At 40.8% G+C, this 12,868-nt stretch overlaps 1 protein-coding gene across 1 annotated transcript in view; it reads left to right on the top strand.

Moving 5' to 3' along the window:
- The window catches only part of gbf1 (golgi brefeldin A resistant guanine nucleotide exchange factor 1), a 130,193-nt gene that overhangs the window by 97,288 nt on the left and 20,037 nt on the right, over positions 1 to 12,868 (top strand). Inside the window, 13 exon segments of the mRNA XM_034681656.1 lie at positions 1,705 to 1,897; positions 2,184 to 2,312; positions 2,396 to 2,484; positions 2,586 to 2,788; positions 2,874 to 2,997; positions 3,776 to 3,901; positions 7,824 to 7,906; positions 9,058 to 9,209; positions 9,212 to 9,293; positions 9,794 to 9,887; positions 11,871 to 12,047; positions 12,224 to 12,288; positions 12,393 to 12,516. Coding sequence (XP_034537547.1) covers positions 1,705 to 1,897; positions 2,184 to 2,312; positions 2,396 to 2,484; positions 2,586 to 2,788; positions 2,874 to 2,997; positions 3,776 to 3,901; positions 7,824 to 7,906; positions 9,058 to 9,209; positions 9,212 to 9,293; positions 9,794 to 9,887; positions 11,871 to 12,047; positions 12,224 to 12,288; positions 12,393 to 12,516 — 1,641 coding nt within the window.

Here is a 12,868-nt window from a genome sequence, read left to right on the forward strand (position 1 = left end):
TACTAGCAGTACGTGCTGATTTGTTCTAAATTCAGTATGTAGTAAGTCGTACGGAACAAGGGCAGACTGCAGTATGCCAAAGCTCCCCGGATGTCTTCTGATTCAGGAAATTCCACAGTCTGCCTCGCGTACTGTACTGTCTCCCACAATGCACAGCACTCGTTCCGCTTTTTATTTTCTCTTGTTTTTTTCAGGCACTCAGTTTTTAGGTGCTGTGAAAATGATTAAATTACATATAAACCACTTCCTAACATTTTAAATCAAAAGTGATGCTAAAGAAGACGTTTCTTTATCAGCTTTCCGCTTTCCGAAACCAGAAATTCATTGACGTCTGGCCCAGCGTACTGCAGACCAGATCCAACAGAACAGTCACACTACATAATAAATTCAAACACAGTATGTAGTAGGCTGTACCTACTGTCTACTACATTCGTAGGTAGTAAGTAGCAGGCCGTTTCGAAAACGGCCACAGTGATGTGTGCAGAATCCTAAACCAGAAACAAGCCGCAGTGCATCATGGGACACCGAGTCCAACATTTTAAGAGAGGCTGAGGAAGCATGCATGTAAAGAATACCAGACCAGAGCGATTACAGATACACTACCAGTCAAAAGTTTGTAAACACCTTCTCATTCAAGGGTTTGTATTTATTGTAATGACTGTAAACACTGTGGATTAATACTGAAGACATCAAAACTATGAAAGAACATATATGGAATTATTGAATGAACAAAAAAGTGTTAAACAAAGCAGAATCTGTTTTATATTTTAGATTCTGTAAAGTAGCCCCCTTTTTCCTTCATGACAGCTTTGCACACTCTTAGTATTCTCTCAGTCTGCTTCATGAAGTGGTCTCCTGGAATGGTTTCTAATGAACATGAGCCTTGTCAAGAGTTCATTTGTAGAATGACTTGCCTTCTTAATGTGTTTGAGACCATCAGTTGTGTTGTTCAGAGGTAGGGTTAGTACACAATGGATAGCCCTATTTGACTACTGTTGTAATCCAGATTATGGTAAAACCAGATTATTTCATAGTTTTGATGTCTTCAGTATTAATCTACAATGTTGAAATTAATTAGAGTGAATAAATTCATTGAATGAGAAGGTGTGTCCAAACTTTTGACTGGTGGTTTAGAATGAGCTTTTTCAAGCAGCCAAAATAAAAACAGCATTTGTTGCTTCATCCTCAGTTTTTTGGTTAGACTCTCATTATGATGATTAAAAGAAGTATTTCATTTAAGAGGAACCCCAAGTATTTAAATGTTTGGACACATTCAATCACCTAATTTGTAATAGTAAAAATCTGAGGGTCATTTTCTGCCGTCCTCTTACACTCCAGGATTAGAAATGAAGCAAAGTTTGTCAGTGGGAGGGTGTTCATTTACTCAATCTGCTGTCTTAAGAATATGAGTTAACCAGTGGTTAGATAGATCTAAAAACATAAAACACTGGATCTTTCAAATGATTTGCAGCTATGAAAATCTTTTCATTGTGTTTTTCAAGCTTGTAGCAAACACTGTTACCTCTTCCAGTTTCATATTTTGTGGTATACAATTGCAGTCAAGTCATTATTATGCTGTTCTTTGGCTGGTGTGATCATGAAAACACCCGTCTGGTCTCATGAATAACATCAGCCACTAAAGATGATTTTATGTTTGATTAAATCCATCATTTTGTTCACCTTGTCTTCCTCCTCTCTCTACAGAATGCTTTCCCAGTGTCAGGGCAGCTCTACACCACACACCTCCTCTCACTGGAGGCTCTGCTCACAGTCATCGACAGCACAGAAGCCCACTGCCAGGCTAAAGTTGTCAACAACACGGCTCAGCAGGACCAGAACGAAACCATACTGGCAGACGGAGAAGGGTCAGCCAAAAACGGAACAGACTCTTCAGCTGGTACACACATCACACTTTTACTTTATAGACTTTGAACTGTAGGGACCCAGAACCTATTCTGCTTTCAGCGTCATACATAAGAGTCAGGAAGGTTGGGGTGATGGTTAATCTGAAGTGGTAGAGCAGCTACAGGTAGTAGTATCAATTCTGTTCCCACCATGGTTTCCTCACTTTCCTCTCCTCACATGTCCCGTCCCTCTCTCAAGCTGTCCTATCTAATAAAGCAGAAAAGCTTCAGTGCATCATTCCCTTTTTTTCATGTGACACATTCTTCCTTTGTCTTCAGATCCTAACAGACCAGGCAGCACCAACGGACTTCTACAAACTAAGACGGCACCAGTGTGTCCCCCGACCAGCGGACATCTGATGGCAGAAAAGATGAAATTAGGAAGACAGGATGGAGACACTGAACCTGGTGGGACTTTAACTTTGAAGCAGTTTTCCTGAGCATCATGATGAAAACTCTTGGTTGTTGTATAAATGTTCTTTTTCCTCTAGCTGAAAAGAGAGTCCCCAAAAAGCCCCATCGGTTCTCAACGTACTCCCCTGACTCCCAGGAGCTGTTGGACATACGAACAAAGAAAAAGGTAGGAGTTGGCGATTGATCTGGAGTTGTTGCAGCATTACACGACGAATGTTAATAAATCCAGTAGCACACTTTATGATGCCTTGTTTGCCCTTCCTCCAGCTGCTGATCACAGGCACAGAGCAGTTCAACCTGAAGCCAAAGAAGGGGATCCAGTTCCTGCAGGAGAAAGGCCTCCTCAGTGACCCCCTCGACAACAACCAGGTAGCCCAGTGGCTCAGAGAAAACCCCCGACTGGACAAAAAGATGATTGGCGAGTACGTCAGCGATCGCAACAACATGGAGCTTCTGGACAGCTTTGTCAAGTATGGTTCAATTCATTAACATATTACTTTTACAGTCTGAGTTTAAACATGAGATTGGTCAATAATCTGGGACTTGTGTTTGCAGCACATTCACTTTTCAGGGGCTTCGTATTGACGAGGCCCTGCGACTCTACCTGGAGGCCTTTAGGCTCCCTGGAGAGGCTCCTGTCATCCAGAGACTCCTGGAAACTTTCACAGACAACTGGCATGTAAGGCTGATTTCCTTGACTTCTGTGGGATGCACAAACTATTATCAGAAACATGGTCTTCAGATTGATAGGGTACAACATTTCAAGACTGTGGATCAACAGAGAGGATAACTTACAACTGGATTTACTTAGAATTCAACTTCTAAGTAGTACTGACCAATCAGGTATCAGCAGGCTTTGGCATTAAACTGACCTCCATATTTCAGATGTTCTATCGACTCATGGATTAAAAAACATTGATTTATTTCTTACACATCTGCACACTGGAAGACTTGCTCACACCCACCTGCTTTAGAAAGCAGGTCATTCATCTCCATTCACCCAAGCAAACCTGTCACATGATTAACCCTCAAGATTATAGTAGTAGGATGACACAAGTGTTAAGGCAGACACACACATACACACACACACACACACACACATATATATTTACACAACGATGGACAAAGGACGAACCAGACTCTGGGGACATTTGACTTCTCAGAATAGCAGGAGGAGCCATGTGGAAAGTATTCCTAGTAATGTCCTTTTCTTAGACGGCTCACAGACACACAAATAGAGGCCTTGAAAGAGTTGATGAGTCATTTTAGTCAGTGACTGTAAATGAGTTTTCCACTCTACGAGAGCAACTGGAATATCAGCCATGTGGGCAAGGTCAGATTAAACTCAGCTTCATAGGAGGGGAGCTGTTCTTATGTAACATAGGGTGAAGCCTTTCTCTGGTTTGATTTACTGTTCACTGTGCGTCTCATTGTGTGTACTGTATCTGTGTTTGCAGAAAGTCAATGGCTCTCCTTTCATGACCAACGACGCAGGCTTTGCGTTGGCGTACGCTGTCATAATGCTGAACACTGACCAACATAACCACAATGTTCGCAAGCAGAACATTCCTATGACCCCGGAGGTGAGTGGTCTCTCTTTACAGCGCTTCTGTTAGTGTTAGTTCAGTAGAAAACAGGATGAAAGCACAAAGATTTTTAGTATTTAGTGAGAGTAAGTGAGCTGTGAAAAGACACGACAAACATGCTTTCTTAGGTGAGTACATCTGGTTCAACACAAATCCCACAGGTCAGCTTAGACCCGGGACGCTCCTTCTGTCTTTAGTGTAAATTAAGTTTGTTACTAAAAGCAGCAAAGACTTTATTTCATGTCAAATTAATCTACACTGTGCTTCTTCAATAATCACTAACGGGTCGTATGAGTTCATGCCTTTAGCTGTATTCACGCATGCACAAAGCTCCTAAAATTTCCCAGAATTCTCGGCGCGGACTGCATGTGTGAACACAACCAGCCTAACCTGGCATTTTCCTTTCCCCCCTCGTAAAATTTCAGCAAGAAGTAGCAACAATTCACAGCGAGCAAGCGGTAGGGATTAAGGATGACGTTTATGCACTGGAACCAATGTGAACCTGGAAGAGCAGCTTCTAAAGAGATGGATAAAGACATCCAAGGTTGAGGAGGGAGAAACATTTTAAAGATGAGAACAGTGAAGGCGTCTGCACATACAGCTGTTTACATGTAAATGAGATTCAGAGAATCTGGAAAGATCTCTGCACCAAAGGGAAAAGGTCCTAAACCAATACTGGATGGACCAGATCTTCAGGCCCTCAGGCAGCACTGTAACTCACTGGAAGTCACTGCATTAGACAGACATGACTCTGTAGTGGAAGTCACTGCATTAAAAACAGACATGACTCTGTAGTGGAGATCACTGCATTAAAAACAGACATGACTCTGTAGTGGAAGTCACTGCATTAAAACAGACATGACTCTGTAGTGGAGATCACTGTATTAAAAACAGACATGACTCTGTAGTGGAAGTCACTGCATTAAAAACAGACATGACTCTGTAGTGGAAGTCACTGCATTAAAAACAGACATGACTCTGTAGTGGAAATCACTGCATTAAAAACAGACATGACTCTGTAGTGGAAGTCACTGCATTAAAAACAGACATGACTCTGTAGTGGAAGTCACTGCATTAAAAACAGACATGACTCTGTAGTGGAAGTCACTGCATTAAAAACAGACATGACTCTGTAGTGGAAGTCACTGCATTAAAAACAGACATGACTCTGTAGTGGAAATCACTGCATTAAAAACAGACATGACTCTGTAGTGGAGATCACTGCATTAAAAACAGACATGACTCTGTAGTGGAGATCACTGCATTAAAAACAGACATGACTCTGTAGTGGAGATCCCTGCATTAAAAACAGACATGACTCTGTAGTGGAAGTCACTGCATTAAAAAAAGACATGACTCTGTAGTGGAGATCACTGCATTAAAAACAGACATGACTCTGTAGTGGAAGTCACTGCATTAAAAACAGACATGACTCTGTAGTGGAAGTCACTGCATTAAAAACAGACATGACTCTGTAGTGGAAGTCACTGCATCCACAAATGCAGGTTCAAACTGAACCATGCAGAAACCAAGACAAGAGGAAACCATATATAAACCTGATCCAGAAACACAGAGACTTCTCTGGACCTGAGCCCGTTTAAGATGGACTGAGGGGAAGGGGAAGACTGTCCTGTGGTCTGATGAAAATCTGACATTCTTTTTGGAAATCATGGACGCTGTGTCCTCCGCTCTAAAGAGGAGAGGGACCACCCAGCTTGTTATCAGCTCACAGTTCAAAGCCAGCGTCCCTGATGGTATGGGGATCATAAGAGTCCATGGCATGGGGAGCTTACACATCTGTGAAGGCTCCATTAATGCTGAACTATATATACAGGTTTAGGAGCAACATATGCTGCCATCCAGACAATGACGTCTTCAGGAAGACCTTACATATAGCAAGATAACGCTAAACCACATTCTGCTCGTATTACAACAGCATGGCTCTGCAGTAGGAGAGTCTAGGTGCTGAACTGATCTGCCTGCAGTCCTGACTCATCGCCCATTAAAACATTTGGAGCATCATGAAACTAAAAACACGACAAAGGAGTCCCTGAACTGTTGAGCAGCTGAAATCCTCTCTCAGGCAGGAATGGGACAACCTTTCACTTTAAAGTCCAGAACCTGGTCTCCTGGGTTTACCCACGTTTACAGACTTTAAAGGACTGATGAACCATCAGATTCAGAAGCATGTAGAACAAAGCCGCACATGAAGCCTGTTGTTACTGTGTGCCTCTCAGGTCTATCAGTCAGCTTTATGAAACCCTCTGCAGCCTGGAGTCTCTGCTGTCAGAGACGGACGATGACAGGTGCCTCATCTGAGCGCTCCCTCTGCACGTTAAACCAGCTTTAAGGGATCCACACATTACATTTTCAGTTCAAATGAATGTTAGGGGATCGGGATTGTTTGATATCTGTGTGATCATAAAGTCATCTTCATCATAGTGTGTTTAATGAAACTGTGATTATTCCACTCAGCTTTACTGTCGCCCTGTTTAGGGGAACACTCTGTTTCCTGCCACAGTTACATCAGAGTTAATAACTCAGTGATCTCTGGAATAAATGTGAGTGTGCAGGTTTAATACAGAGCTGGAGTGTTTGTATATATCAGTTTGTTTCTGTCTATCATTGGGACATGCCCCTCTTTGAGTCTGAGGCGACGACATTCCTCTGTAAGGGTTAGCATTTGCACCGGTGCAGCTTGGCGTCTGAGAAAGCCAACAGCTGTAGCCAGTGGTGGTCCGTCTGAGAGGTGAACTCATCCTAAACAGTCGGAGAGGGGGCAGGGAAAGTGGTCTGTGTGTGTGTGTGTGTGTGTGTGTGTGTGTGTGTGTGTGTGTGTGTGCGTGTGCGTGTGCGTGTGCGTGAGTCTTTGTCTCTGTTTTTTCTGTCAGTGATTGACAGCTGATGAAGACTAAACAGAGGCTCTGGGGCCGCTTGTGGGTGGGCCGCTCTCTCACAGACAACAATAGCTGGATCTTGCTTTCTCTTTCTCTCTGTCCTCCTGTATTTTATGAACACATAAATTACAGGACGCTGTGGAGCATAGCGTATCATACAGCTGGTGTTTTATGTTGTTTGAAATATCCCTACACATTCTCCAGAGGTCAGTGGTGGTTTGGTGAAGAAAGCTCGTTGACCTCCGGGCTCAGACAACAGGCAGAGGCTTCCACACAATAGAGAGGAGAGGCCCAATAAAAGTGGCGCCTAGCACTTCAGTTACTTAGCAGCTTGCAATGTGTAGTATTCACCGCAGCATGTGTCGGCAGCGTGGTTATTTTTGAAATGGGGGAAAGCATGCCCAGCATCACCGAGTGTAAATGAGATCCCATTCTCAAGGATCCGACGATGAGATGTATGTTTTTAGGGAGGTGCAGGTGAGGTCAGGGGGGATTATGACCATAAAACACAGCAAGCTGTTGATTTGGCAGCCTGCTGTTATGAGCGGCTGCTGTGTGATACCAAGCAAAATGCTGTATGCGTGTGTGTGTGATATGAGCATGACAAACAGGCCTGGTCCTGCAGCCTCCTGCTTCCTCTGGCTCTCTGCGTTGTGTTTATTTTCCGTGTGTCCCTGCAGAGAAGCTCCTGTTTCCAATCTTCTTACCTGCTAGTTGGACACACTCTGCGTCGTGAGGCACCAAACCAAACCTTAAGGCTGTCCGTCATCGCAGTGCGGCTGTGTTTATTTACAGGAGCCTCACAGCTCTAATCCCTGTTTTCCTAACACTGTAACTAAAGCATATTAAGTAACACGAACACGTGTGTTTCTACATGATGTGTGATTTAATTGTTGGTTGGGTGCTCAGTTAATGAAGCAGGCTTTGGTGTGTAAGCTAAGCTAGTGACCGGAATGGTAACGGTTTTTAAATCAAGTTTCTAGAAGCTAATCTATTGTCCCTTCTTTTGTTTCTCTGAACAGCAATTTAAGAAGAATCTGAAGGGTGTGAATGGAAATAAAGACTTTGACCAGGACATGCTGGAGGATATCTACGTTGCTATCAAGTAAGCTGCCATCACTCCTCACTACGTGTCTCACATTCATCAGCCAGCACCTCTGATTAGACTGAGAAACATCCACTTTAGAATCTTTAAAGAACAACGCATTATTTAACTTCTGATTCCTGGTTTGATCTAAAGAATATGACAGATACAAGATAAATATCCTCTAAACTATGCCTCAGAGTGCTGTCCCACCAGCTGTCGCTAAATCTTCATATTGTTTGGAAGATAATCAAACAATCCTGACGATAAATACTGATCAATTCTTGAGTTATAATAAAATATAATCTCTCATAAAGGTTTCTTCTGTGTAGATAGTTTTATGAAAGTATATTTGATACTTCCATAAAGGGGGAAACAGTTCTCCCATTGTCGTCTCTGCTCGTGCTGCAGACCGTGCTGGTGGTGTTGTTGTATGTGGAGTTTGGGCGCGCTCTGCTGGACACTTCAATGAAGAGACCATTTCTACATTTCTCAGTGTTTTCTGCACCATCCAATCCAGTCCACTTTATTTACATGGCACATTTAAAAAAATCAAGTTTGAAAAGTGCTGCACAGTGAGGTAAAATAAGTTAAAACACACAGAAAATAAAACGCTGTCAAAAAAATAAAATAGAATAAAACAAAAAAAATAGTAAAAATAGATATAAAAAAATAGAGTACAAAAATAAAACAATTTAAATATTTTTAAAAAACACAAATACATAAGATTATTATTGTTTTTAAAATTGTTTAAAAAAACAAAAAAATAAAAATTAATATTAATAAAAATATGAAACACTTAAAAAATGTGTTAAAAAACAAAAAAAAACAAAATTATAAAAATAAATAATGATAAAAATAAAACAGTTTAAAAAAATTGTGAAAAAAAACAACAAAAAAAGGTTTAAAAAAAGAAAGTAATATAACACTTTAAAAAATAGTTTAAAAAAACATAGAATGAAATAAATAATACAAAATAAAATAAAAACACTGCAAGAGCAGATAAAAAAACAATAAAAGAACAGACAGAGACAGAGACCACACAGCTCTCATGCTGGGTTAAAAGCCAAGGAGTAAAAATATGTTTCATGACGGGTTTCAAAAGCTAACATGAGCTAACATGAGCTAACATGAGCTTCAGGAGCCGATGTCACCGCTGAGCTGTATTTCAGGAGTGAGGAGATTGTGATGCCAGACGAGCAGTCGGGGTTGGTGAAGGAGAACTACGTGTGGAGTGTGTTGCTGCACCGTGGAGCCACGTCTGAGGGTGTTTTCCTCCACCTGCCGCCTGGAAGCTACGACCATGACCTGTTCACTATGACCTGGGTCCCACCATCGCTGCCCTCTCCTACGTCTTTGACAAGAGCCTGGAAGACAGCATCCTCCAGAAGGCAATCACCGGCTTCAGGTAAGCAGTCAGGTCTAAGATTGTGTGACAGGTCTAAACTTACAGCCAAAGAAAAACCTAGTTATCCGCACATGAGCTGACAGCCTAGTTTTCTTCAATCACAGACTACTGTAGCACACATCTCCAGCCAACAACTTCTGCTATGCTAGCCACCTGAATGATACCTGTGATCTTACTGAATCACAGTTTTCCTGACACCATTGAAACATCCCTGTAAATCTCACACACTTCTACAAAAGACACAGCAGAAATGAATGCAGCTAATAAAACATGCTGATGAATGTAAAGGCTCCTTTAAAGCTCAGGGCCTCTATGGAAGCAGAGTTTGATGATTGGTCAGAGCCAGAGGACAGACTGTCTGAGGTTCAGGCTGGATTTGTCCTCCTGAATGCAACACTGGACTCAAACTTGTCTAATCTAGGAAGCGGCCCTCTGATGTGATTGGTTGTTTTGTGAGATTTAAAGGTGTACACAGTCATTGTTGTTTTTTCTATTTGCAGGAAATGTGCGATGATATCAGCTCACTATGGCTTCAGTGACGTGTTCGACAACTTGATCATCTCCCTTTGCAAGTTTACCACCCTGAGCAGTGAGGTGAGTGAGGTGTCCACAGGCATTAGCTTAAAGCGGACAGATCTGAACACACTGCAGTAACACACTGTTAATATTTCTTAAAGGATCCCAAAGTACAACATGAGACCCCTGTAGTGATGATCATATTTTTTTAAATCCTGTAACAGACCTTGTCATAGTGAACATGCTGGCTTTGAGTTCTTCTGGTTTGTTGTATGATCCATCAGTGCAGCAATTTCTAAGTAAATGTGGCTTAAAAGCAAAGACATGATATGGTTTATTTTGAAAGGAAGACTTATTGCATCATTATTCATTCTGCATCTGTTAACTTCATCTGCAAACTGTGATCACAAATGATATCCTGCAGAGAAAATCAATGCAGCTGCAACAGAGATGTGTTCATGCCGACACTGCACACTTAATCAGAAATGATATTGATATTAATATTAATATTAATAATGTACAAACAAGGGGGTTGATAACCAGTCTGTACAGTAAGTGCTCCATTATCTAATAAGATTCAAATGGAAATCAATCGTTCCTTCATTCCTCTGGAGGATGTTGAATTGAATGTAAATCTTATTGTTGCAAACTCTGAGATATCAGTAAATATCATATCCATATTTAGAATTAGAACTTGTATTTTACACCCCAGGTATACAGAACAAATGCTGCTTTTATCACATCCTCTGTTGACTTGTTTTTTTAATGTAAGTGAGCTCTACGCTCTGATCTGTGCAAAAGATGAGCGTGATGTCATTTATATATCATACAGCTGTCAGTTGTTGGACATTCTTGAATCCAAAAGTGAATTTCACAGAAAATAAGGACAGAATAAATTAAACAAAGACTGTGGTCATAGAGGGACTAAGGGATAAAGGGTGGTGCAATGACATTTCTTAAAAGCAGGATAATCAATCAGTCAATCAATCAATCAATCAATCAATCAATCAATCAATCAATCAATCAATCAATCAGACTTTATTTATCAAGCGCTTTTCATACAATGACATTGTAACACAAAGTGCTGTATATAAAAACAACTTCAAATAGAATACCTACATTTAAAAAAAGAGAAAGATATAAAAATGAAAATAAAAAGACCCCCCCATCCTAATTCCAACCCCAGCCCCGATCCCAAACCCACCCCACAATCTTAAGGTTAAGAACACAGTATATGAAACAATAATAATAATAATAATAATAATAATAAAATAAAATGAATAAATGAATGAATGAAAATAAAAAAGAAGTTGCTGAACGAACTGAGGAAACGCTGTCATGGTATCTTAATGAGGAAACACTGAAGGTAAAATAAGATGTTTTTAAAACTCAACACAGGAAATTAAACTCACCAAAATAAATAAATTACCAAGATAATAAAACACTAAAATATTAAACCATTAAAAGAAAACAAGATGCTATGCTTAAAATAAATATATAGAGTAAAAAGTGACTAAAATTTGAACTAACTAACTAACTAAATGAATAAATTCAGTAAGGGGAAATGAAACTGTTTTAAGAATAAAGCTCAGTTAAAAGCATGACTAAAAAGTTTGGTCTTGAGTTTGCTTTTAAAAATGTTGATGCTCGTTATGATAAAAGTCTTCCTTTTATAACACAGAGTTCTGTGTCTATATCTATGATCAAGTGATCACTCAAGCCTCAAACTCAACAAAGAAAAAAGAACATTGACTTTATCTCAAAGTGAATCTTTTTAGTTACTTTTGGATGTTTTAATGATAAACTGATTAATGCCTTTTTTCATTCAGGAGGTTATTAATAAGTGTTGGTGAAACAGAATGTCTATAATAATTAATTACAGCAGCACAGACCATGATACCATGCAGGCTGTGAAATAGAAGACCTTATGTAAATGTTTGAAATCATGATGAGAGATAAACTTTGTTCCGTTTGTAACTCAAACATGAAGGTTCATGTGAGTAAAGATGTTTGACACAGTCAATGAGTCTTGATTTCTGTGTCCTCTCTCTCTCTCTGCAGTCTGTAGAAAACCTTCCCACAGTGTTCGGCAGCAACACCAAGGCACAGATTGCTGCCAAGACCGTGTTTGACCTCGCCCACCGGCACGGCAACATCCTGAGGGAGGGCTGGAAGAACATCATGGACTCCATGCTGCAGCTGTTCAGAGCAGAGCTGCTGCCTAAAGCCATGGTCGAGGTCAGGACTCGCTTTCTAAACACCACACACTCTCTAACGTCCTGTCAGTGAATGATTCATGTCTGCTCTGTGATGAAGACTGTAAACACACATTGTCTCTCTCTGTTTGAACTGGATTCTACATGCTCTGCTGCCCCCTGCTGCTCACTGATAGACCTCTGTGCTTGTGTCCTCAGGTGGAGGATTTTGTGGAACCAAATGGGAAGATTTCACTTCAAAGAGAGGAAACACCCTCAAATCGGTACACACACACATCTCACACTGCTCTCTGTGATGATGAGAAATGTGCTTTAAGAATCCTGTCCAGCAGTCTAACTAACGTTTGCTCCGTCTGTTGCATGTCAGCGGGGAGTCTGCCGTGTTGAGTTTTGTTAACTGGTTGACGTTGAGCGGAGCCGAGCAGTCAGGGCTCAGAGGACCGTCCACGGAGAACCAGGAGGCCAAGCAGGCTGCCATCCTCTGTATAAAGGTGAAGCTTTAAAGTTTATTATAAAGCTTGATCTGTTTCCACAACTTAACTCTTTAAACAAGTCTGCAGAACAGCCTCTGTGCTCTGTGCTCTGATAAACAATCCATTATTATTTATTTCTGTCCACTAATGTCTTAAAAGCTTTTAGTGAAAGCCTAAAATCTCTGGTGTTAAAATACACAATTAACAACATCTTTATTGGCCCTGTCACACCTTGACGATTTAGCCAGCGTATCAAAATGCTTCTAATAGCTGACAAACACTGATATTTTTTCAATTTCGGTGTATACATATCATATTCATAACTTATGCCCAACTATAGTCCACTTGTGCAAAGCACGCGGCAGCGTAA

The sequence above is a fragment of the Notolabrus celidotus genome, chromosome 4 (genome assembly GCF_009762535.1).
Source record: "Notolabrus celidotus isolate fNotCel1 chromosome 4, fNotCel1.pri, whole genome shotgun sequence".
Lineage (NCBI taxonomy): Eukaryota > Metazoa > Chordata > Actinopteri > Labriformes > Labridae > Notolabrus > Notolabrus celidotus.